This window comes from Gossypium arboreum, chromosome 12 (assembly GCF_025698485.1).
Source record: "Gossypium arboreum isolate Shixiya-1 chromosome 12, ASM2569848v2, whole genome shotgun sequence".
NCBI lineage: Eukaryota > Viridiplantae > Streptophyta > Magnoliopsida > Malvales > Malvaceae > Gossypium > Gossypium arboreum.
This window is the reverse complement of record NC_069081.1, coordinates 118700942-118727111: the sequence shown is the minus strand read 5'-3', so window position 1 is coordinate 118727111 and position 26170 is coordinate 118700942. Positions and strand designations below refer to the sequence as shown.

The following is a 26170-nucleotide window of genomic DNA, read 5'->3' as shown; positions in this document are numbered from 1 at the left end:
TATTTATTTATTTTTAAATAATTTAATTTTTTTTAAAAAAATTAAAACTGTTCCTTTATATAAATGGTACTGCCATTTGTAAAATGGCCTAGGCAGCATCCAATGAACCACACCACTACCATTAACCCTTTCAAAGCGTTCACTTGCCCTTTTTCTCTGCAAACCTCCATTTTCTGTTTTAAACCATTTTCCTTCAAAAAGGGTCCCTTTGCTTTTTCATTTCTTTTAATTTGATCCTTTTTTTCCCCTTTGAAATGGCTCTTGAAACTTGGTTGATCAAAGTGAAAAGAACTATATCCAAACATCCAAACCATAAATCCAACGTTGGCGTATTATCCTTTGAGATTGCTAGCCTTATGACAAAGCTTCTCCATCTTTGGAACTCACTTTCAGACAGGGCCATAATCCGACTTCGTAATGAATCGATACGCTTCGAAGGTGTCACAAAGCTCGTCTCCAACAACGAGCTTTTCCTTTTGAAGCTATCGTGTGCCGAACTAGCCGAAAACATCAACCTGGTAGCCAAGTCCATTTCAAGGCTAAGCAGCCAATGCCAAGACGCCAAGCTTCGGTGTTTCGACCAATGTTTCGATTCATTCGCCGATTCAGGTCATGATTTTCATCTCTGGGCCTTGAGTTCCAATGACATGGAAGCTAAGAACAAGAAGATGGCAACGTTGATAGCCATTACAGCAGCTTTATATAAAGAAATGGAAGAATTATCCACAATGGAGAACAATTTGAGAAAGTGTAACTGTTTCTCCATGAAAGACCAGCAAAGGCTTTACTGTCAAAGACAAGAGGTTAAGCATTTGAAACAAAAATCCTTATGGAACACAACATTCGACAACGTTGTTTCCATCCTTGTAAGATCGGTTTTCACCATTTTAGCAAGGTTCAAGCTAGTTTTCGGGCTCGGTTTTTACAAATCAAACTCAAATTTCTTGAAACCCCCTCTGGATACATTAGGTGCTTCAGCTTTAGCCTTACATTATGCAAATCTAATCATTACATTAGAGAAAATGATAAGATCACCACATTTAATAGGCTTGGATACAAGGGATGAGCTTTATTCAATATTACCAAGCACCATTAGGTCATCATTAAGGGGTAGATTAAAAGGAATATTAGGGTTCATAGCAAATGACCCATTGCTTGCTGTTGAATGGAGATCAGCTATGGGGAAGATATTGAGCTGGTTATCACCATTAGCACATAATATGATCAAATGGCAAAATGAAAGGAGCTTTGAGCATTGGGATTTCAATTTGTTGCCTAAAACAAATGTTCTTCTTTTAGAAACCCTTTTCTTTGCAAATAAAGAGAAAGCTGAAGCTGCCATTACTGAACTATTGGTGGGTTTGAATTATATTTGGAGATTTGAAAGAGAAATGACAGCCAAGGCCTTGTTTGAATGTAGCAAAATAGTTTAATGGGGATTTAATGGTATTGTGTTGTTGTTTTTTGGGGGTTTTGATTTTGATTTTCTGCCAATTTTCGTAATTTTAGACTTGAAACAAGTTTTGTGTAAATTACATGAATTATGTATATAGTCATGTGAAAATATTCCTTTTGTTTTGATGTTGAACAATGGACATATTATCTGCTTTTGTTGTTATTAGAACAAAAATACTGGATCCAGACTCATTAGTCTATAGTGTAGTTTAATTATTTCATTAATGAATTTTACAAAATGTTGTTTTGATTAGATGGGGACTAAAATTTTAATTTGGTAAAATTGATATTTGAGTCTTACCTTGAATTTTTTTAAGATTTTATTTTAATTAGATAGCTTGATTTGAATTAATCATTTAATTATTAATTTTGTACTTATAATCACTAATGTTATAATAATAATAATAATAAAACTAAAAAACTTGTAAAACACCGGGTTTATTCATTGTAAATTGCCCATTTCTCGAAACTCACTTTTATTGAGATTTTATTTTGATCTTTAATTTCAAAATTTTAGTTGAGTTTTAAAATACTAATATTATATTAATCACATTTTTTTCATTGATGAAACTATTAATTTAGGTGTCAAATTGACAAATTTAATCTGATGCAGAACACATTTAAAGCATGTGCATTAGATTGTAAACACGTGTATTAACTAATAGACAACCTGAATATAATGTGTTAAAAAAAAACGATTTTAATACAATTTAAGAAAGCTATATTTTTAACACATCAAGTTCATTAGACGGAGCTAAAATCTAAATTGAGCTAGCATTTAACTCTCAAGCTCACAAAAAAAATAAAGATTGATACTAATAAAAACTCGATTAGAATATTCTGATGTTCGAAAATTAATTTAAGATCTAGGTCATAGTTTTGAAAATATTAGCTACAATTAACCATTTCTTTTCATAATATAATTTTTAACCCCTGAACTTTGCAACTAAATCCACTTTAATTACTTTTTCTTTTTTTTTTTTACTTTAGTATCTAAATTTGACAACAATATTAAAGTGTCACATATAATATTCTAATAACTAAATCAATGGTTGAACCGATTAGACCACTGGTTCCCAATACAATTGGTTTGTTACCAATAATAACTAAATAATTAATTAAAGATTCATAAAAATTTAAAAAACATAAAAAATTCATTAAACCAGTTCAACATATTCAACTATTGGTTTTTTTCTCAGTTTCCAATTTTACCGGTTTTGAGCAATTTATTATTCAACTGGTTCAACCCTTTGCTTGGACCAGTATACCGATTGGTTCTCGGTCCAGTCAATCCAATCATGTTCTAAGAATACTAGCCATATCATCAATTCATGGACCAAAATGAATCTAATTGCCAAGATCAAGTACCAAACTGAACAAAAGAAAAATACAGTTACAAAAGTAGACCAAATTGCCTAGTTCAGGGGCCAAAAGTTATAATATCCGTTTTATTTACGTTTTATGTTCCTACGTCCTATCGATAATCCACGAAACTGAAACTGATTGCTAATGACAATTTAGTCGTAGTAATGCCTAATAAAGTTGGTCACACGACCACTTTAAAGGTGGTTTGACCTACCAAATCCAAAAGCAAAGTGATAAATTCCCCTATTTAAGTGCAGGTCAGCCTACCGTTTTTTCCTATAATTAATCTTTGTTGCTCAAAGGTGAGCCTACCTTATTGAAGCTCAGAAATGGTGCAGTTGGGAGATTTGGTATTTTAGCAACTCTTCTAACCCACTTAGCACTATCAATATATAGGAAAAATATTGCATTCAAAGACAGAACGAAGAACTGACCTTTGGAGCTGTTTTGGGATGGCAGAGATGAAAGCCGAAGGACATGCGAAGAAAAGGACAATCAGGCTGCCACCCTCGGTCCCATTCCTATGGGAGGTGAGGCCTGGAATAGCAAAGAAAGATTGGAAACCAGAGGCTTCTGCGATTAGTAGGGTGTTACCACCTCCAACTCCGATCAAGTTTATAGCCTCGATTCCTTTTAATTGGGAGGAAAAGCCAGGTACACCGTTACCTAGCTTTCTCCAGCCTGCAGTGGAACCGATGGGTGTGCAACTGTCAGCAACGCTCATAACTCCGCCTCCACCACCAGTGTACTCTCCAGCCTATTTTAATGGCTGCAACAGCAATGATGACCAAGGTGACGATATTGAAGCATTTGGTTTTGAAACAGATGATTCCTTTAGCTCAGCTTCATCGATCTTGGAAAATAGCAGCCTGGCAGCATCAACGGTGGTTTCCACTATTGTTCCAGAGCAGAAAACTTACCAGATAGACAACGATAGTGACCATCCGGAAATACCTTCCTCACCAGCTTCGGAAACTGATAGTACAAGCAGCTATGCAACTGGCGCTTCAAGCCTTGTAGGGGCTTCTTTCTTGGAATGCCTTTTTCCACTGCTTCCACCTAATGCTGGATTCCTTGAAAAGGTCAGGTACCCTGACGAGGAGTCTCAAACAGCTCAAAACAATTTCGATCGTGAGAGTAATAACACCGTAATCATAAGGAAGCCACCAACACTTGGAGAGTTGATAATGATGAGCAGGAGGAGAAGTTATCAAAGAAAAGCTGCTCAAATAAGAGAGAAGAATATATCTATGGTAATTCAGCCATTGCTTATAGTCTAAAACTCTAGAACATAACTGTTCTTTCATTAAAGGAAAAAAGGAGCAAAATTTATGCATTTCTTTTGTCCAAATACCACATAATCACTTTTTGTCAATAGTTTAGAAATAAAGAAGTTGTAATTCTAACTAGCTGCTAACTTGCTAAAGATCTGCAAATTGACATTCTACTCTTCACTGAATGAAACACTATGACAGGAATTTCTGAAGGAAAGAAGAGCTCCGGGATGCTGCATCTTTGGAACTGGCATCAAAATTATTGAAGGATCGCAATTGAAGAAGTTCGAAAAAAGACTGAAGTTCTTCTAGGACTGCTTCACCATTCATCAAGAAGCTTCAGAAAATTAGGATCTATATGATTTTACAGGCCTGGAATGTAAAATGTTATAATTAAGCTGCAGTTACTTGAAGAAGTCATCTGTGTCCGACTTAGATATTGTGCATTACCCACATCCTCTTGTTTAGCTATAAAAGGAATATCTACGACAGTAAAATCCTACTAGTGATTGATGCAATTAACTTGAATTTAAGAGATCTGTAGTGTTTTCAACTGCTTTTCGAATTCTTTCCAGAACTACAGGAATATCCTCCTCGGCTAAGGTTGTAAAACAACAACGGAACCATCCCGGTTCAATGCAATGGCAAGCTGAACCAGGAGTTACATTGATCTTACCCACATTTAATAGCTTATCCCATAGCTCAAGTTCTCCTTTCTCACTGTATGAGGAGATTAATTTGCTCATATCAGCCCAACAATACAAGCCAGCACTACTATCTGCACATCTAATATTTAATCCTTTCAGACCAGCTACAAATAAGGCATGCATATTTTGTAGCCTCCTTTTATTGGTCTTAATGTATTCCTTGATGAATCTCGCATCCGAAAGCATTGAAACTAGTAACCTTTGAGTTGGAGCAGAAACGGAAGAAAACCTAGTTAACTTTCTAGCAGCAGCCAAAACATTCTCATTAAATGAATAGATCACTCCAACCCTAAATCCTGGAAGAGAAAGGTCCTTTGATAGCCCGTAAACTATATGAACCCTGTTTTTATCAAAACCCTCTGAATCAAGAACTTCAGCCATGCTAACAAACTCTTCATTCCCATACATAGACCCTGCAAATATTTCATCCGATATGACATGGATGTTCTTTTCTCGAGCAAAGTCCAAAATAGCATAAAGCATCTCCCAAGAAAGAAGATTGCCAACAGGATTTGCAGGGTTCGAAAGGAGAATTCCCCGGATTTTTGTTCCATGTTTTCTTGTCTGGTTGAATGCTTGATCGAGTGCTGTGATACTTAACGCGAAGTTGTCAGTGCTGCGACAATGGACAGGTATTAGCTCCACTCCAGTTCGAAATTTCACGTCCCTGTCAAATCTGCAGACAGATTTTCTAATTAATCCAATAAAGCCATTTACCCTTCTGTGTGTGATTTGGGGAGAGTGTTTTTCTGAAAAGAGGGACAAATAGTTACCCAGGATAATAAGGTGTAGGAACTAGAAATGCATTCCCCTGATCTGCCAAGCAGAAGCATAAGGTCTCGATTGCTGGAGTCGCACCAGCAGTTAAAACCACCTGTGATGGTTCAAATGTGACAGCTCCTCCCATAATATGAGACATAAAACCTGCCATAGCCTTCAAAAGCACCAAACAAATGAATAAATAGAAACAACACCAAACAGTCCCAAAAAGCATCCCAATTTGCATTACTGTCTAATTCTTTATAACATAAGATGATCGTTGTTAAATGTAACCATCGAAAGGATAAACTACAAAAGCATAACGCTTCCATTATAGCTTCACGTCTCTCGATCTCTACTACCACTATGAATGAATGTGCAGAAAATAGTATGAAAGCTCCACTATAAAAAATCTCAACAGTGAATGCGGTGTGTAAATATAAACGCAAATATTCAGTTTGCTACCATTTATCTGATTCTTAAGCTTCTAAACCAATTAAACTTATTCATTTCCATGCATGCTCTTATATGATTGTAATCACACAAAAAAATATCCAAATTTCTATACCACTGAATAGTTTAACCTCACTGTTCCACCTATGCTTTTACACACACAAAAAAAAAATAAAAAAATAAAATCTAAGAATATTTCGACTTCTTATTGATAATGTATATTTTCTCCTACAGATTAACAACAAATGTCACAGTATCCCAAATCAAATCCATTCTCATTCAGGTGATTATTCAGAAAGAAGATTAAAAGTTAGGATTTCATAATAATTCTGCATAGCAAGACTTATGCATTTATAATTTACTTGTAAAGTAATATTAACAGAGGTTCCACCATAAGATTAAAATAGAATAAGTATACAAACTTATAGAAGTTCATTGCAAAAGCACTTCCATAAGCTTATTAAACATCCAATAAAGCAATAAAAATGTTAAAGAATAGGAGAGATTTGAATTTACTAGCTTGAGTTCCATTGTTCCATCAAAAGGCTGGTAAGTGGCAATCCCGTTAATATTCAATTCACCATTATCTCTTCCGGTAATCGAGTGGCCCAGGTTCTCCGACATCCATTTCTCAATCAAATCAAAACACAACTGGAGAAATTTTTTAATAAAAATTAACGGCTAGGATTAAGAAACGAAAATGCAATGAAACCATGTTTAAAAAGCAATGCTTACCCTATTCTCTGACAAACCGAGCTGGATAACTCCATCCGGGTTACTTAATCTATCGTACGGATCCTCCGAGGCCTTATCCAACCCGATATAATACGGCGATTCGTTCAGCTTGGCAATGGAAATTGCTCGGGAAGATATACGAACCTGTCCGATCGAGCGAGAGAACAAATTGGAGCGGGAAGAGGTTCTCGTCATCTCCGCCAGCTTCGGTGACGAGGTGGTGGGAGAAGGAGGATTGGACTGAGGTTTGGGGGAACGATGTCGTTTGAGGTAGAGTTGGAGGAAGTAGAATAAAGCGCACGGAATAAGAGAGCCCAAGATTAGGCCTCCTCTGCCTTGGACAACGCCTTGGAGAGGTACGATGAGGCGCATGGCGGCGGCTCTAACTGGCTTTCTGGTTTGAACGACGAGCGGGGCAGGGTCATGACCCAGCGGGAAGGACAAGTGTGTCTTTGGACATATGATATTTTGATAAGATATGATAGAGTGAAAGAAGATTTGCACCGAGTTGGTGGTTAAAATTGTTAAGGTGATACGAATTTACAATTATGTCCTTATCTGCAGCTCCATTACCGCTTTTTCTGTCTTATTAAAAGTGAGTTCTAGTTTTCCAATATAAAAATTATAATATAATTTTGGCCCCTAAACCCTACAACTAGAACCATTTTAGTACTTATATTTTTTGTTTGACTTTAGTCCTTGAATCTGTCAATTATATCTATTTTTATCTATAAATTTAAATTCTGCCAAAATTTAATAATGTGATCAATATTATTAAAAATTAAATATATTCAATTTGATTCGATTTTAAAATTAACTAATTAAATTCAAATTTATCCTAGAGACAACTTTAAATAATCTCAAACTCACAATCCAAACTCAAATTAATCTTATATCTAAATTAACAGACCAAAAACTAACTTAACTCGTAAAATTAAGTGGCACATTCCAACATAATATCTAATTAAAACATAATTATAATAAGCATAATATTAAATTTTACCTCAACGTTTACATCTTTTATCAAATTGGTTCTTTTTTAGTTAATTTAGCCAATAATCTTTTAAAAAAGAATCAGACACTTTTTTTAATGAAAATATTGACTAAAACATTAATTTCTAGCAACATTAACGTAGCAATCTGCATGACAATCCATGCGCTTTATGTTGACATGTCACTATTTACCTCATATCTCACATTATAAATTATAAAAATATCTTTAAAAGGAAAAATTCAAAAAAATTATAAAATTCAAAAAAAAAAACATGAAATACACATGGATTACCAAAAGTATAACAACTCGATTTTCAATTGTGTCGAAAATATAGTTTTAAATCCCCTTTCTATAAATTGGATCTATAGATATTAAATTAAAATATTTAAGTTAGTATAAAAGATTATTAAAGTTTAATCCTTCAATTTTACCTATTAATTGCTTAATTAAGGTATAAGAATTAAATCGTAAAAATCTTATATTTATAGATTTTAATTTGTTAATGATTCAAAATAGTAATTAGACCATTTTGTCTCATCCAATAGTGGAGGATGATGTATCATCCATTGACTTTGATTGGGTATGATTAAGTTTTGATTAATTAAATTTTAAATCAAGTATATAAAGGTGTGTTAATGCAATATTGTCATCTCTTTCTTTCTTCATCCATTGAACTAGCATACAGAAAACCTAAGAAAACCATTTTTGAAGCTTCAAAACTTTGTCCTTAAGGTAATTCAAGTTATTTTCTTGTAAATTTTATATTTTTAAAGTCATGAGAGTTTGATTTGGCGGTCTATGTACCAATTTGTAAAATTGATAAATTTTTTAAAAGTTGTCATTGTTAATTTATTGAAGAAATTGATGTTAAATTGATAACTTTTAAACTTAAATGTGAAAAAGATAAGATTATAATGTTTAATTGTTAATTTTTGTACGTAAAGACTAAAGTAAATAAATTATGAAATGGATAACAAATAAAATTAAGTCTACAATAATATATAATACTATAAAATGAACATTAAAAAAAAGTTAATTAGCTAAAATTTTAATAAATGAAAATATATAAAATTATTAAATATTAAATTAAAAATAATACAAATATTTCAAAAATTTGAAAAGAAATATGAATTGATATAAAATAATGTAAATAAAAATACATATTAATATCATATTTAAAAGCATAGTGGAATTCAACCCAAACAGATGAGCAACTCTAAATCCATAAATGCAACTATAAAACAATGTTAATGAAAACTTTGGCAGTTCATTTCATTCGAAGCAAATAAATAAAGAAAAAATATATATCGTTGACCTTAAAAATCATATCTTTGAACATCATGCTTCGTCCCCACCCCTAAAGAACAAGTCGAAGAACAATCGGCCATCTCATGAATCGCATCTGTAGAAACGTAGTGTTGCACCACCAACACCGATGAATGCAACGCAAAGTTCGACGATACTAAAGTATCGCCGATTGCCCCTAATTCCGGGCAACTTCCCCAGTCCGACAGTCCTTCAGTCACCGGAGATACTTCCCCTTGTCGTCTTCCTATTATGTACAAATCAAAAAAGTCTTCACCCAATGATCTGATAGCTGCTATTATTTCTTCTCCATTGTGAACGACCATTTCTGTATAATTTATACCGATATTGCTCATCAATTTGTCTTTGAAATCTTCTATATGTTCATCGTCGACCCGTCGTTCACGGTTGACACTAACGTTATGGCTTAAATCCATTGCTTTTTCACCCGGGACAAACCTAGCCACCGTTAAACAAACATCAGGGTGACCAGCCATCCTCCATGCGTAAGCCAATGCCTCTCGGTCGTCAGGTCCACCGATAAATAACATCGCGATTTGTCGAGCAAAGTTGCCGGGGAATTTCTCTTGTGAGTCGAACATTTTCGACCCTATGCCACGGTCGACTATCATCGCTACCGAACATGGCGCGTTCGTCAACACGTTCATGTTAACATTAGAAAAATTCGAGTTCCCATTCCCCATCCTACCATCACCTTTCACTTCCTTATGGAACGGTAATATTATAAGGTTAACACTTTTATCCTCAGCTAGGCTACATATATCAACATGCATGGTAGCGTAAGGCGATATAACCGACATCGTTTGGACCGCCACCGCGTTGTTGGTTTTCTCCAAATTCTCGAACGCACGGATGATATTAGCCGTTTCGTTTTTCGAGTGGTTATTATACCGACCTTCGTCATTGTTATTATCGTCATGCACGATGAGCATCGTGGTTGTGGATCGTTTCGATAGTTCAATTAGATGGATAGCAAAGACGGAGAGTGGTGAATCATTGGTGCCATTTGAAAGGTGAAGGACACTAATGGTTCCCATTACATTACGCATGGAATGGACACATGCAAGGATACGTATCTCCGTGTCTGGTTCCGATCCTTTGATGCTCCGATTCATGTGTCTCGTGATTTTCTTCGTCGACTTGTTGGCTAATGCGATTATGGGTTCTATTAAACATGACATTACCAGTAGCGTAAGAACCATCAATGGAAATGACTGGTTGTTTAGAGCCTGATAAGAAAGATGAAGTCACAAATGTAAATATTTGTTTTTGTTCAATAAGGTTAAATTACTGTCATGATCCCTCTACTACACTTACATTATGGATTTAGTCCTTATACTTTCATTTAAAAATTTTAGTTTAATTGTTAGCATGGTTAAATTTTTTCTACTAAATTCATTGATATGACACTCGTCTAATAGTTACGTAATAAAAAATGATGTTAGACTTAAATTTAAGAGTAGGGTATATAAAGTAAAAGGACTAAATTCTCATAATAAAAGTAAGATATTAAATTTTAAAAATACAAAGATTGTAAGTAATTTGATTCCTCTAATTTTATAATGTTATTAATTAATTCAAATAGTTAAATATTTCTAAATATTTTATTAAAATGTTAATCTGATTTTACTTAAAACACCATTTCTAACTCATAATACCATATAAATTTTTTTTTTGTCTGGCTTTTTTTTATAGTCACAAATGACCTCATCTATTTTATGAAATGAATCTAATTGTGTTTGAGCTAAAATGATATTCAAATAAAGCCCTCCCAAAATCAAGCTTAGCTCTGGGGGCTGTTTAAGAGACCAGCCGCCCAAGGCCCAAGGTTGAAAGAGGCCCCCAAAAAATATTTTTTTTAACTTTTTATGTAAAAAAAATTCAGACTTAAAAAAATTAATGAAATACCTAGGCTTTTCAAATTTTACCATTAATGCTTCATTTCCTGTGGCCCCAACAAAATTTCAGCTTCTATTGTATTACATTTTATAATTTTTTAAAAAAGGGGCCCAATTTATTATTTCGCCTAGGACTTCAAAAATGTTAAGAATGGGCATACTCCCAACAACAATAACTCCAAAATAAAAAACTAATTTTAGTTAGAATACTTATACCAAGGTTCAAACTGGGAAAACTCCTTAATAGGGATGAGCAAAATTCGATTCAATTCAAAAAAATAAAAAAAAATCGATTTTTGAATTATTCGAATTGAGTTAATTGAGTCAACTAGAATTGTTTTTCAAATTTCTAATTAGAATCAAGCTGAGTTTTCAAATTCAAATAATTTGAATAAACCTAATATTAAACTACCCCACCTCTACCCCCACAACCCCCCTCCCTTTCTCTTCAACTTTTTTTTTTAACTTTCCCTCCCCTTTTACTCCCAAAAATCAAAATCTTCCAAGAATCTTTTATTTCTCCCCCTTTACCCCAAAAATCAAAATCCTCTTATTCTTTTTTAATTAGTTGTTTTTATTTGTTCACTTCAATCTTTCTTCGTATGATTATTTTTAAAAACTTTAAAGAAAAATATTTTAAAATTACATAAAAATAAAAAACACCAAAGTCATTTTTTAATTTAACTCGAACAAATATATTCGATTAGATTTCAATTCCATTTCACTCAACTCGATTTGAGAAAATTTCAAATCGAGTTAGGATGATAAAATAGGATTCGTAAACTCGATTATCTTGAAATTTTTTCATTTGATTCGATCGAACACTCACCCCTACCCCTTATCGTAAATATATATAAGGACTAAAGTCTAGATTTAAATTTAATAGGTGATCAAAACTATAATTTCACCAATCCAAAAACTATTGGAGATGAAAAAGAAGAGAGTACCTTTATGTCTCGGCCTGTATTGAGGACGATGAGAGCCAACACACCTTTAGTATTCATAAGCAAACCCAGAACCAGACTGTCCATTGTCGACATCTTGTAATGCAATGAAATAAAGAACACACTAGCAACCTTTGCAACCCAAGACATGACAACAACAATCACTACCATTTCCCATGGTGTATTTTGAAACATATACCACAAGTCAGACCGTAATCCACTGATCAAAAAGAACAAAGGCATCAATATTCCAGTGACAACATCCTGAAGCCTCTCTAAAATCTTGGTTCTAACAGTGTCATCGTGTGGCAAAATAGCTCCAAACATGAAAGCACCCACAATAGAATGTGAGCCACAAGCATCGGTTGTCAACCCACAGAACAAAATCCCGGCCATAATGAACCAAACATGGGTGTCACTAATGATTTCGCCTCTCGAGGTACGATCGATTAGCCAAGCAACGGTGGGACGGAGAGCGAATATAGATATGAGGATGAAAATGCCTGTAGAGAGTACAGCGTTGTATTTTTGGCCGTTGAAGATTGATATTGCCATTATAAGGAGGAACCATGTGAATAAATCGCTGATAATGGCGGAACACATGGCTATTTTGCCGATGTTTGTACGGAGGAGCTTGAGATCGGCGAGGATTTTTGTTAGGTCCGGGAAGTTGGTTGATGTTAACGCGATGGCCCAAAACATTGAACCCCTACTGTCGAAATGGTCGGATTTTGTTACGGCCATAAAATATAAGCCGAAGCCGAAAAGAAGTGGGAAAATAATCCCGGCGGCAGCGATACTTACTACTTGAGATCCAGCTTCCATGATAAGCGTAAATTCCATCTCTAACCCAACCAAAAACATGTAATATGTCAAAGCCAAGTTAGCAAATGTCTCTAACACCAATGTTGTTTTGTGAGGGAAGATGTACTTTCTCGAGAATGAGGTCTCGGCAAGCATCGTGGGGCCTAACAACACCCCACACTGCATGGAAACCACCATAATTAGTACATTATACATAGATGCATGCATGCATAATTATGTATATACTGACAGGAGGAAAGCCAGAAAATTGTTTTTAGGGTGAGAAATAATAGTAATTTTTTAAAAGGGTAAATAGGGGTAAAGTAAGAAAATTTATCCAAGAGGTTGTAATTAAGTTATATATCTTTACAATACCATTTTAATATTTTATGTTTTTATAATTTTAAAATGATTAAATCAAAATTTTATATTTTTTAGTGTAAACATAATTTTACTATTACTAATTTAAAATTTATAAATTATAAAGAAACTAAAAGAAAAAATTTTCTATTTTAGGGATCAACTACCAGCCCCAATTTATGCCCTGTATACTAACATATGATTTCATAAAAATTGAAGGAATCACGAAGAGAAATTTCCATTTTCTTAGAGGGTAAAGACCCCTATCTTGGCCCTTGTATAGGGAATTCAGAGGGGTAAACAGGGGTTATATAGAGAAATTTTCATTTGAAAGGGTCCGTCTTCACCCCTATATAGAGAGCCAAATCCAGAGGGGTAGACACTCGACAGGGCCCCAAAAGGAAAAATTACCTTTTGATCCCCTAATACATGATAAAATTTAAAATTAATTTAGCAAAATTACAATTTAACCTGCTTCAAATGAAAAGATTTCTATATAACATTATACTAACTTATGGTTTCATAAAAGTTGAAGGGATTATGTAGACAATTTTCCATTTGGGAGGTTGGTCTTCGCCCCTATATCCAGAGACAAATCCAGAGGGGAGGGCACTTCAAATGTGAAAATCACATTTTAGTACTCATATATAATAGAATTAAAAATTAATATACGAAAAAATCATAGTTTTAAACCCTTCAAAAATGAAAAGATTTCAATTTAATCCCTTTAACAACGATGAAAATAATAAATCTAACATAAAATAAAATTTTACTTTAACCCCAAAAAAATTATAATTCAATTTCAACCGGATTTGATATATATTATACTTACGAGGATGTGAGCCACGATCGGAGGCTGACGTAAGGATTTGAGGATGAGCAAGAGAATCCGATCAACAAAAAGGACAACAAAAAGTTGGGTTAACAAGAAAGGAAGGGAAGTATTCAAAGAGCTATGATCTCGCCATAAAGGATCATGGCCGTTCTTTTTTATGAAATAACACGCTTCGATGATATCATCTGTTTTCTTTATGATATAGTGATCGTCGGAGGCGTTCATGTTGTTGATGCCGGCGACGATGGAAATATAAAAATTCAGCAGCTAACGAGCTGCCCTAGAAAAAAAAATTATTCGAAGAGAAATTAAAAAAGATGTTAATATAATTAATTGACGGTTTGCCGTTATATTTGGTATTTGCTAGCTGTTTTTACATTGTGATTTTGTTGGTTTGGTTTACGTGTACAACAATTATTTCATTTTAATTTTTGTTAATCACAAAACTGTATTCCCCTGTCTAATTAGAGTAAATTACACCATTAATCAATAAATTGTGGGTATGTTTTTATTTTGATCATTTAACTATTTAAAAGTTTTTATTTAAGTCACTAGCTATTAAAATTGATACTGTAAGCTTTTTTTGTTCACACTGCCTGCACCAATCAAAAGCTTTTTTTTTTCCTTGTCTTCTGTAGTTTAATTTATTTTTATGAAACAGATTTTGACGTCATGAATCTGTGAATCAAAATTTAAAGAGTTTTTTTCTCCAATCTCCAACTCTGACCTTCAAACCAATTTGGATCTAAGGTATGTTTTTTTACTCACCAATGGATACTGATCCACCGTATTAATTTGTTGAATCGTCACTTGGAGTTCGTTGGTAAAACTTTATTTAAAAATAAACTTAACAACCTAGACTTAAATAATTTTTTTTGAATAGTTCAATGACCAAATTGTAACATTTTTTAATTAAACGACCAAAACGAAAACTTACCCATAATTTAGTGGATAATGGTGTAGTTTACCCTATATATAAATATTTTTCATTTGGGTTAAAATATGTCATAAGCCCGTATATTTTTTGAAAATTTAAAATTTAGTCCTTGTACTTTAATTTTCAAAAATTTAGTCATTCTACTTTTCATATTTCAAAATTTAAGTCCAAATGTCAACAATGTTAATTTTTTAGGGTTATACCTCATTTAAATTAAATTAAAAGCTTGGGGACTAAAATGATAAATTTTTAATGAATAACAATGACATTGGATTTACTTTAATTACGTGGAAAATCAAAATTTAAAAGAAAAATCCATATCAACTTGCCATTTGTGATTTTAATGGGGTGATCAAAATGACTGAATTATGTAACGTGCATGTCTAAATTGTAAATTTTTTTGAGTGCCTAAAATTAAAAAAAATTATAATTGAGTGACTATCTGTGCAATTTACCCTTAATAATTTGATTTTTAAGTAGTTGTTTTAGAAAATAGTTTTTTTTTAAGTTTGAGAATTGGATAAACTAAAAATAAATATTTTTTATAAAATAATTAAAATACAAAATTATCATTATATGTTTATTTTATTTTAATGAATTAGATTTTGTATTTACATCAATTAACTTGATGTCAAACTCAAACGATGAATTAATATACAGTATAAATAAGTACCAAATTTAGATATTAAAAATATTATGTTTAATTTTGTAAATATATATTATGCGAAGGAAGGCGGTGAAATTTATCTGGGTAGTTTGATGAAACATCTCAATGGTTTTCACTGAGATTTATTTATGGGTATCAATTATCCTCCATCAAAGGAAGTGATTTCACCCGAAGTACAAGTATAACATCGACGAAAGAGTTCGGCCCAATTATCGGCCCAAAAGTTGACACCTAAATGGGTCTCCCTAAGCCTAAAATCGCCACCACCACAAGGCCCAATATCAATTCATGAAAGTATTTTTTAGTAGAATATTGAATAAAATATTATTTTTTTAATAATTTTGACGTGAAAATTCATTTAACAGTAGAAGATTATTTTAAAAAAAATGTAAAATACATGTGAATTGCCGTGTAGGTTGTTATTTTTAAAATTTTAATATTTTAGTCGATATTTCTATTTAAAAATAAAATTTTATATTTTTAAAAATAAAAATTTTATATTTTTAAAAGATTAGTGATCAAATTCAATTTTTTAAAGATTGAGAGTTGAATTTAATTAGAATAAAAACTAAATTTAGAGACAGATATAAATTGGGGGTAAATTTTATAGCATACATGCATGTTTAAATGGGAGGCCTGCACATTTCAAATATTTGACTTCCATTATTATTATTTTAATTTAAAAGGAAAAAAGAAATTTGTGTTGTGGCAGTACCACATTGAATATAGACATTTTGGTTTGTAATATTAATATTTCACCAAGTGCACGTGGCATTGGAGAAATCGATGGGCATATATTATATTGATTTTAGTTCACTTTCAATCATTACCAACATAGTATTAACTTTTTTTTAACTATAATAATTGATTGTATTTTAACTCGACCGATATGATGAGTATTATTATTAATATAAAAAGACGTAAATTTGAGTGTGTTGAAATATATTATTTTTCTATTTATGAATTGTAAAAAACTATGAGTAGTTTTAGGTATTAAATTAAAAAGAACAAATTTAGCCAAAATTTATAATAAAATTATTAAAAATTTTAAAAATGCAGTATTTGTTTATTTTGAATTAATGCAATTCACGTTAGGGTTAATTAATTATAGAGTAGACAAAAACAGATATGGATACAACGTTATCACTTTTTAATTATTCTTTTCCTTACATTAAGCCACCGACGACACCTTTCAATTTTTCCACCAAATTAAAGAAGAAAAAGAACAATCAACTTTGAATTATTCTTAACTTCACAACTTTAATTATGAACTAGAATGAAAGTCATGCAAAGTTCGAATAAACAATATTCAAAATATAAGCAAATAAAATATACGCATGCAAGGATGAAGTCAGAAATTTTTGAGACAAAATAAATAAAAATATAATTTTATTATTTTAATAGTTTATATTTTAAAATTTTAAAAAAATTAAATCAAATTATTATCATTTTAAGAGTAAAAATATAATTTTATCATTATTAATTTAAAATTTTATAAATTTATAAATAAATCTAAATAAAAAATTCATTTTAAAAGGATCGAAATCCCTACCAATATCCTTAGCAAGCAACTAATGTCTAATCTTAAATTAATATAAAAATAAAATAATAATAATAATAATAATAATAATAATAATAATAATAATAATAATAATAAAGTAATAAAGCAAAGCTAGTTAGCACTAATAATAATTTTCTTTTAAGATCCCACCACGAATAAATAAATAAAATCTTAAACGCAGGGCTAAATTATTTGTGTACATAATATATAAACCTAAGATGATGCTATGTCAATAATTGTGTTAATAATTTATGAAAATTTGATCAAATTAAATTTTTATGTATAAATTTATACAAAATCAAAATTTATGTATAAAATTACACATTAAACTAAAATTTGTATATAATTTTGAGATTTATCCATAAAATAAAATAAAATAAATAATTTCAAGGCCGTTCGATTATATCATGTAGTAAACGATTGAACCTAACAGGTGTCTATTTCATTAGAGCCATTGTTTGTCACGTGGCGTAGCTTGCATCATGAGTCAACAGTTTTGATCCATAAATTTTAAATATTGAGTTCTAATATATATTATTAATAATATTATATGTGGGTTTCGAAGTCTGTGAGTTTAATTTAATTAATTTAATTTATTAATTTTATTTAGTCCGATCAAATAATTTAGTACTTGTGATTATTTCGTCATATATTTATATTTTAATTGTACTTATCACACTTTCAAAAAAAAAAACTGTGCCATTTAAAATTATATTTTCGTGCTACCACTTTAAAAATTTTAATTATTATTCTTAAAACACACTTTAAAAACCTAATTATATAAGATAAATATTAAAGCTATATATGAATTTTAATTTCACGTATGAATCTTGATTTGGTACAATATAATTATATACATAAAAATTTAATTATGGTATATGTTATTATACATATGTTTAAAGAAATAAATAAATCAATTTATTTTTATATTATATAAGCATAAATATTTGGATATGCATACGTAAACATAAAATGATTTTACCGTGATTGAATGAAATCAATATTTTTTTATAAAATTATACAAAATTAAAATTCATATATAATATTATATATTGGATCAATAGTCATGTATATATATATATATATATAGGTTTAATTTTTATCCCTTTTATTATTTAAAAATATCATTTCATGTATATAATTATCGTAAGCTAAACTAATTTTATAAAATAAAACTAATTTTAATATAAAATACAAAGAAAATTTCGTGGAATCGATATGTAATAAAATTTTTACCTATATATTTATGGATAATTTATTATCTGATCAATATATTTGAACAAAATGTGTTTGATTTTAAAAATTTGAAATTTATTCTTCTTAAAACAAATTTATTTTATAAATCTTAATTACTTTGCAATAGATTATTTTCTAAAAGAGTTGCTTTTCAAATAATTTTTCATATCTTTTTAAGAATGTGTTATTCTATATTAAATTGCAATATGCATATAAAGATGCAATATTTCACTGCAAATTGTAAAAATAAAAATAAAAATTAAGATTGTTCCTTAAAATAAATTGCTTTAAATTGGTAAACTTTTAAAAAGAAATAATCCTCTAAAATGGTTGATTTAGTTTTGATAGTCAATTAATAGAAAAACTTGAAATTGGTTAAAAAGTAATTTATTATTTTGACAAGGAGAAGCTCGATAATTGTGTAAATACTTTAAAAATAATAATAAATAAATATTTTAAAAATATAATAAATAATAGAGTTGTTTGAGTTTCAGCTCGATTAAATTTATTCATAATGGTAATGACATAATTTTATAATATAAATATATGAAAAACTTGATAAGTCTTGCTACTTGTTCAAGTCAAGTAACACTAAGCTAAAATTTAGTTCGATCGATAGCTCAAGCTTAATTTGATAATTATCAAATCAAATTCAAAAATTTTTATTGATCTCGTAAATTACAAGCATCAATGTCTCATTTATACCTCTAACCACATGTGGATCATATTCAGAATAATTTTAATATTAGGTAAATTATGTTCGATTTATACTTTGTAATATTTAATTCTAGTTGATAATAATTTTGTTGTAATATCTTTATTATTGTTAGTCAATATAATTGTATTTATACCCATCCCCAAAATATCAAACAAAGATTACAATTAGAAATTAACTTTATGCTTAATTAGAAATTGAATTATCAAGTGGATATAGCTTAATCAAGAGGGGTAAAAAAAAGGAATTGAATAGAGAATAGTGGGGCATGGTGCTGTTAAATTGAATCACCGACAATTGTTGAAAATAAACTTGATACAGATACGGTAAGGATAAATACATGATGAACTGACTGTAACGTAGAATTTGTGAATACAATGTAGAATAGATAAAAAAATGGGATAAAAAATAAGTTTAAAAAAAATCAGATAAAACGCACACGACATATGCGCATATTGAAAAAAAAAACCACTCATCATAACTGTAAGTGATAGGATTTAAATCTTAACCTTCAAGATGTGGGGTCTCAATATTTGTCAATAATACCAAATTAAATATTAGAGTAAAATTAAAGTACTAATTACTATATTAACCCATTATGAATTTACCCTAATAATTAAATGGTTTATGTAAATTAGTGAAAGCATCACACATTGTCGGTTGCGCTCACAGTGAGTAACCCAAGCCACGTGCCATTAACATTGTGGCTACTGCCTATACAAAGACAAATACGAACTTCCTCCAAGGTCTCGATTGTGGAGACTTCATTTAGCCACTTTTATAACCGCCATCGCCGCCGCAAATCCCGCTACTCAGCTCACTATCACTTTTTTTCTGTCACTTACCTCCGCCGGAACTTTTCCAAAACGGCTGCTCCGATAAGTGATCTTCATGCTTCCGATACACTCCCCAAAACCCCCTTCTTCTCCGACGAAAGCCACAAAAACACCTGAATTGAACTCAATCAAACGCAAAAACTCGTCGAGTTCTTTCCAGTCACAAAATTCTTTCGTTTTCCCCAACAGTAATCGCTTATGGCTTCTTCTGGTCATCGTGTCGTTACAAATAATCATCCTCCTTATGGCTCGTGGCCTCCCTCTTTCTCACCGCCGTACCCATTTTCCTTCCCCTTTGTCTTACGATCATAAACCCGTTCAAAATCGTGCTAACTTTTCGACACATCGTTCAAAATCCGCCGACATTTCGATTTCCTCCACCGTTTCTTCTCCACCCGACCGGTGTTCGTCGGGTCGGATATTTGTTTACGACTTGCCGGCTGTTTTCAACAGGGAGTTGTTGGATAATTGTGCGGATTTAGACCCATGGCACTCGCGTTGTGAGGCTTTGTCAAACGGTGGGTTCGGGAGGGAAGCCGCCGGATTATCCGGCGTTGTACCGGAGGGTTTGGTTCCAGCTTGGTACTGGACTGACCAGTTCGCCATGGAAGTTATTTACCACAACCGTGTCTTGAGCCACGAGTGCCGGACGATGGAGCCGGATTCCGCGACGGCGTTTTACATCCCGTTTTATGCCGGACTCGCTGTCGGAAAATACTTGTGGCTTGGGTATAGTTCGAAAGATCGTGATCGATACTGTGAGATGATGTTGGAATGGATAAAGGATCAACCGTATTGGAACCGCTCCGATGGCTGGGATCATTTCATGACGATGGGTCGTATCACGTGGGATTTCCGGCGGTCTAAAAACGAAGATTGGGGTTCCAGCTGTATTTACATGCCAGGTTTAAGGAACATCACACGGCTTTTAATTGAACGGAACCCTTGGGACTATTTCGACGTTGGCGTCCCTTACCCAACCGGATTCCACCCAAGATCCGATTCCGACATCGTCCAATGGCAAAACTTCGTCCGTAACCGCCGCCGTAAAACCCTCTTTTGCTTCGCCGGAGCTCCCCGAGCCGCCATCAAGAACGATTTCAGAGGGTTACTCCTCGACCATTGCAACAACGCTTCGGGTTCATGCAAAGCCGTGGATTGCACTGGTAGCCGTTGTTCCAACGGCACCTCCGTCATCCTGCAGACATTTTTAGATTCCGATTTTTGTCTCCAACCCAGAGGCGACAGCTTCACCCGCCGGTCCGTCTTTGACTGTATGATCGCCGGTTCGATCCCGGTCTTTTTTTGGCATCGAACAGCTTACCTTCAATACCAATGGTTCTTACCCGATGACCCCAAATCATACTCTGTTTTCATCCACCGTGACTTAATCAAAAACGGTACCTCCTCCATTAAAACCGTTCTTCAAAGTTACAGCAAACAAGAACTAAACCAAATGAGGGAGAAAGTGATTCAATACATTCCCAAATTAGTTTATGCAAAACCCGAAAAGGGTTTAAACAATATAAAAGATGCATTCGATATCGCCATGGATGGAGTTTTGAAGAGAATTAAAGAACAGGAGCAGCCTGGATTCAAATGGAAATGATTATATACATACGTACGTAGATTCTTTCTTTTTCATTTTTATTTTTTGAAGAACAGAGCAGGGGAAGACATGATTGTATTTGTATTTCTCTATATACGATAATAATATATGTTACACAGATGTAAAGTTTTTGTTGGGGAAGATAATATATCAGAGTTGCAGAGCAGGTCAGAAAATTTCATCAAACATATGTTTTTTTCCTTGAAAAAATTGGTAGATTGAGTTTCAGGGGCTGTGTATATTTGTGCAGATGGCATAATTTGTCTGCAGTTTCAGTGGCAATGAAAGCCAAGTAGTTGATTTTGGAAGAAAGGTATTGTTTTTCCCAATTTGGGTTATGATTGGATTTGGAATTTTAGAGATGATAAAGAAATAAAAATATATCACATAACCCAAATAAGTCATAATATATATTTATTTGTTGTAGTCACCTGGATCTTCATATTAGATTGTTACATGTATTCAACCATTACTATGAAGATGGGAATTTAATAATTAAAATTTTATGTGATTATGTGATATAGTGGAATTCAAGTTTAGGTAATAATATTTTATAATTGTTGATAACTTCTTAGTGACAAGAATATTATTTTATAGATGTGAGTTTGTATTTGATTTTAGTAATCTCATTACCTCTCTCAATAATAAAAAGAAAACAAAGTAAATATAGTCGTTTAAGTTAATATTGCTTCATTGCACTTTCATGGAATCTAAGGTTAGATTTTAAATTAGACCTAGCTATTATCTCAAAATAAATAAAATATAACTTCAGTATCAACCCCTATTAAGAAGGGAGAGTATTCAGTTTTTTGAATTTTTTTTAACTTCAGTATTTTTGGAGCTTGATTTTAAAAGGGTGTTTAATATTATTTCTAATTGTTTAAATTTTTTTCTCAAAATATCTATTAGAGTAAACCCAATAATTAATTTTTTCTTTCAATAAATTCATTAAAAGATAAATATTGATTTCAAACTTTAAAATTACTACATATTCAATATGAATCCTCGACCAGCACCATTGATTTCTACAAGCATTTTTTGAGAGTAAAAATAAAGATAAATAAAATGGTGTTTGGTAGGTGATGGCCTTAGCTTCTCATTAAAAAAGAAAGGCTTTAAAATGATAAAGGAAACTCAACCTTTGGTTACTTTTTATTTTCTTCTGAATTCGCAGCAATCCACTTATTTTATATAGTAAAAAATTGTTCAAGGCCTTCCAAAAGGAAAAAGAGAACATTAAACAAGTGGAGGAATCATTCTTCTTGAACAAGTTCCTCTCTACTTGGTAGGGTAATCGATAATATATCCTAAATTAACCCCCCAAAAAAACAAATGTGATTAAATTATTAATAAATTAATATTTTATTTAATTTTAAAAATTATAAAATAGTAATTAAATTATTTAAAAGTTTTCATTTTAAGTCATTGGAGAGTTACCGTTGCTACTATATGATCTTCTTCATCCGTACCTACTGCACCAAATGAAAGCTTTTCTTTTCCTTCTCTTCTACAGTTCAATATTTTTTTTTTCATGAAACAACTTAGATCGTCAGATCAACTTGGATTTAAGATATGATCTTCCACTCGTCGATGAGTATTGATCCACCGTACTGATTGTCGAATTGTCACTGAGCTTATTAGTTGAATCTTAAAAGAAATCTTTCGAATATTTTAGTGACTTAAATGAAAACTTTCGAATAATTTAATAACCATTTTGTAATCATTTGAAGTTGAGTAACAAAACCGTAAAGTTACTAACAGTTTAATAATATTGAATGTAGTCCTTTTTTTAAATAGTGAGTATGGAGCTATGATAATTGTTTGTGTTACCGTGTTTTACTATATAAAATTATTATTTTACCGTATATGTATAATTAAAAGGTAAATATGTGTTATAGAAAACAAAACATATGTTTTATGTTTACTTTTTAAAAGGGATAATAATTTATTTGGCCTTTCAATTTTATAAAATGTGATTTTAATTTTTATTTAATTTTTAAATATTTTTAGCCATTAAATTTATATTACTTGTTAAATCACTTAAAATAAATAAAAATTAATATTTTTAATTTTATTGATGTAACATACACATGAAATTATTTTTTAATTTTAAAAATATATATATCACATCAACAATAATAATAAGCATTAATTTTTTAAAATAATTTAATAAATAATATAAATTTATAAATTAAAAGAGAAAAGTTAACTTAAGTAGTAAAATAAATTATTTTATAAAATTATGTTGTACTATATAAAATAGTGTTGATAAATTTTTTCTTTATTTAAGTTGAAATAGACAGCTACAATTAAATAATGGCATGGGAAATTTTTGTTCCAAGATACAGTAACCTGAGCTGAGACTGACCCACTCAAATGCTTTTGTTGGGTTTCTCTCCACAGAATGGTACGTTAGATCTAAATTGTGCACATAAAATGAAGGTTTTCGTTTTTCCATATATGAAATCTAGAAAATAATTGGGAAAAAGATTTTTCCAGTTTTTCTCAATTTTAAAATTAAATAAAATCATCCTTCTAAAAAACCAAAATAATTTAATTTTTAAAATTTACATATTTTATCAATTTAATCGTAATTTAATAATTTATCCACAATATTTGTGAAAACGTTGAGGAAAATTTGTTAATTTTTTAGAACTAAAGTTAAAATGATCATATGTAAACATTGAAAGCTAAATTTGTTATTATACTTAATCAAAATTATATACAATTGAAGGAATACATTGATTTTGTGATTAAGGCTCCGTTTGTTTCACTGAAAATGACTTCTGGAAAAGCTAATATTTTTTTGTATTTGGATGAATCTGTATAAAATATTTTCTGTTGTTTGTTAGATTTCTTAAAAATATTTCATAAAAGTTGTTTTCAATTAAACAAACATACATTTGAGATTTTTTATTTTTCATTATTTAATTGAGTTTATTTTTATCTATAATATTTTATTTTACATTGTTTTTGCATATATTAAAAATATTATGTTAAATTCAGATTCATTACAACGTCATTTTTAATTACATGACTACTAATTGAGTATTTTTATTTAAAATGTGACATCAACAAAATTGACAAAAAATTAACTATGTCAACAATTGGACTTGATTTTCAAATTTGAAAAGTAAAGGGACTAAATTCTTGAAAATAAAAATATAAAGTCTAAATTATAAATTTGTGAATTGTACATAGACTTACGTATTTTAACATTTACACTACAAAACATTTATTATTAAAATATTAATATTAAATGTTTTCAATAATATGTGAATAATATTATTTAAAATTATTATTTTAAAATAGAATTGAAATATTAAATAATTTATTTAAATATTCAATTATATTTATTATATTAATAATTTATTATATGACTAAATATAAATAATTAAATATTTATGTTTAATAATATTGAAAAATATAATATTTTAAATATATTTAAAATAAAAATAAACTTTATTATCAATATAATAATATTAAGCTTGATTTAAGTTAATTTTTATAAAAAACAAAATTATCTATAGATGAGCTCTTTTTCGAAAAATGAATTACATTTTTCAAAATGGTAAGTCATTTTACAGGAAAAAGTGTTTATTTTACCTTGACCTGTAAGTTATTTTCCGTTGACCAAACTATTTTCTTTGAAATAAACACAGGAAAATGTAGAAAACAATTCCCGTAAAACATTTTACATGTAAACAAACAGACCCTAATTATCCTTAATTGATTACTTTCAAAATTAATATGAATTAAAATACTCCATTTTTTTTTTTGTTTTTACCAAAATATTTAACAAAATAAATGTAGTTGTTAATTATTTAATAAAAAACGTATTTCTATAGTGTCAGGTTTAAAGTTGAAGCTTGAAGGTGCTTTTACTTGCTGTTACAGTAAAAATAACAGTGGCGATGAGATTAAATATTGTAATGTAAAACAAAATATAAGTTAAACGCATTACACCACAACCCACCGTCCATCCAAAGCCATCCTAAGCCGATACGTACAAGCTTGATATTATAGACATGCAATTATTTCGCTAAATAATTGGCAACTAATGTATATTCCATGCATATATGAAAATAAAATCCTAAACCAAAAGAATTAAAATTCAAGATTTGCTAATTTAATTAATCTATATATATATATTAAAAACTAAAGATTGAAAAGATTTGTTGATATAATATTAATTAAATTAAATTCTCTATATATTAAAGAATTGAAACATATATTGAATATTTTTATCTCTTAAAAATTTAAATTAATTGTAAATTTGTTAATACAATAAGGAGATTGTGGTGGTTTGTGATAGTTTAAATGTTCATGATAATTCATTTAAAGGGTGAAAATTTAGAGACAATGTTATTAGAATCGAACCGGTTAGGTCATCAGTTCGTCAGTTCAATTGATCATTCTAATTCAATTAAATAAATTATTAAAAATTTATAAAATACCCGATTTAACTTGCCCATACCAATTGTCAAATCGACTGATTTAATGTCCTTATTAGAATCAATATTGTGACTGATTCCCCGTTCAGTTGGTTTAACTGACTAATCCTATCTAATTCAAACAATATTAACTATAAGATTCTAAAATGATTAGAAGGTGGGTTAGTGAAGAGGATTGAAGAGAATGAGAGACTAGAGAGAATAGAGAATATTTGAGAAGAGGAAGTGTATATCTTCATATCTTGA

At 30.7% G+C, this 26170-nt stretch overlaps 5 protein-coding genes across 6 annotated transcripts; 3 read left to right on the top strand and 2 right to left on the bottom strand.

Moving 5' to 3' along the window:
- Positions 1 to 246: 246 nt before the first annotated feature.
- Positions 247 to 4631, top strand: LOC108476589 (uncharacterized). The gene is made up of 2 exons (XM_017778837.2): positions 247 to 4073; positions 4296 to 4631. Exons 1-2 carry the CDS (start codon positions 3273 to 3275, stop codon positions 4404 to 4406), a joined length of 912 nt encoding a protein of 303 aa, XP_017634326.2. The 5' UTR covers positions 247 to 3272; the 3' UTR covers positions 4407 to 4631.
- On the top strand, positions 255 to 1566 carry LOC108478884 (protein PSK SIMULATOR 1-like). Its single transcript, XM_017781340.2, has one exon. It carries the CDS (start codon positions 255 to 257, stop codon positions 1431 to 1433), a length of 1179 nt encoding a protein of 392 aa, XP_017636829.1. The 3' UTR covers positions 1434 to 1566.
- Positions 4090 to 7272, bottom strand: LOC108476588 (probable aminotransferase ACS12). Its single transcript, XM_017778836.2, has 4 exons — positions 6749 to 7272; positions 6530 to 6664; positions 5575 to 5735; positions 4090 to 5477 (listed from the first exon to the last, which is right to left on the bottom strand). Exons 1-4 carry the CDS (start codon positions 7118 to 7120, stop codon positions 4613 to 4615), a joined length of 1533 nt encoding a protein of 510 aa, XP_017634325.1. The 5' UTR covers positions 7121 to 7272; the 3' UTR covers positions 4090 to 4612.
- Positions 7273 to 8846: 1574 nt separating this feature from the next.
- LOC108478138 (cation/H(+) antiporter 23, chloroplastic) lies at positions 8847 to 14242 on the bottom strand. The gene is made up of 3 exons (XM_017780559.2): positions 13907 to 14242; positions 11914 to 12894; positions 8847 to 10297 (listed from the first exon to the last, which is right to left on the bottom strand). Exons 1-3 carry the CDS (start codon positions 14132 to 14134, stop codon positions 9059 to 9061), a joined length of 2448 nt encoding a protein of 815 aa, XP_017636048.2. The 5' UTR covers positions 14135 to 14242; the 3' UTR covers positions 8847 to 9058.
- Positions 14243 to 19676: 5434 nt separating this feature from the next.
- Positions 19677 to 22037, top strand: LOC108479114 (xyloglucan galactosyltransferase XLT2). 2 transcript variants are annotated; one of them, XR_008275545.1, is made up of 3 exons: positions 19677 to 21482; positions 21590 to 21637; positions 21721 to 22037. XR_008275545.1 is itself a non-coding variant. In XM_017781528.2 (2 exons), the coding sequence occupies exon 1, from the start codon at positions 19917 to 19919 to the stop codon at positions 21468 to 21470; it is 1554 nt and encodes a 517-aa protein (XP_017637017.1). In that variant the 5' UTR covers positions 19677 to 19916; the 3' UTR covers positions 21471 to 21482; positions 21590 to 22037. The 2 variants fall into 2 exon arrangements, 1 of the variants encoding a protein (XP_017637017.1); XM_017781528.2 differs by having other exon boundaries at positions 21590 to 22037.
- Positions 22038 to 26170: the final 4133 nt, after the last annotated feature.

Bases quoted from the DNA above. Each gene is read 5' to 3' on its own strand.
- LOC108476588 (XM_017778836.2), bottom strand. From the start codon at position 7,120: ATGCGCCTCATCGTACCTCTCCAAGGCGTTGTCCAAGGCAGAGGAGGC. The intron at 6,665-6,748 runs GTAAGCATTGCT...AAATTTCTCCAG, and splicing joins TCGGTTTGTCAGAGAATAGG to TTGTGTTTTGATTTGATTGA. The intron at 5,736-6,529 runs GTAAATTCAAAT...GTGCTTTTGAAG, and splicing joins GAACAATGGAACTCAAGCTA to GCTATGGCAGGTTTTATGTC.
- LOC108476589 (XM_017778837.2), top strand. From the start codon at position 3,273: ATGGCAGAGATGAAAGCCGAAGGACATGCGAAGAAAAGGACAATCAGG. The intron at 4,074-4,295 runs GTAATTCAGCCA...ACACTATGACAG, and splicing joins GAGAGAAGAATATATCTATG to GAATTTCTGAAGGAAAGAAG.
- LOC108479114 (XM_017781528.2), top strand. From the start codon at position 19,917: ATGCTTCCGATACACTCCCCAAAACCCCCTTCTTCTCCGACGAAAGCC.
- LOC108478138 (XM_017780559.2), bottom strand. From the start codon at position 14,134: ATGAACGCCTCCGACGATCACTATATCATAAAGAAAACAGATGATATC. The intron at 12,895-13,906 runs GTAAGTATAATA...GTTTCCATGCAG, and splicing joins CGATCGTGGCTCACATCCTC to TGTGGGGTGTTGTTAGGCCC. The intron at 10,298-11,913 runs GTACTCTCTTCT...CTTTCTTATCAG, and splicing joins ATACAGGCCGAGACATAAAG to GCTCTAAACAACCAGTCATT.
- LOC108478884 (XM_017781340.2), top strand. From the start codon at position 255: ATGGCTCTTGAAACTTGGTTGATCAAAGTGAAAAGAACTATATCCAAA.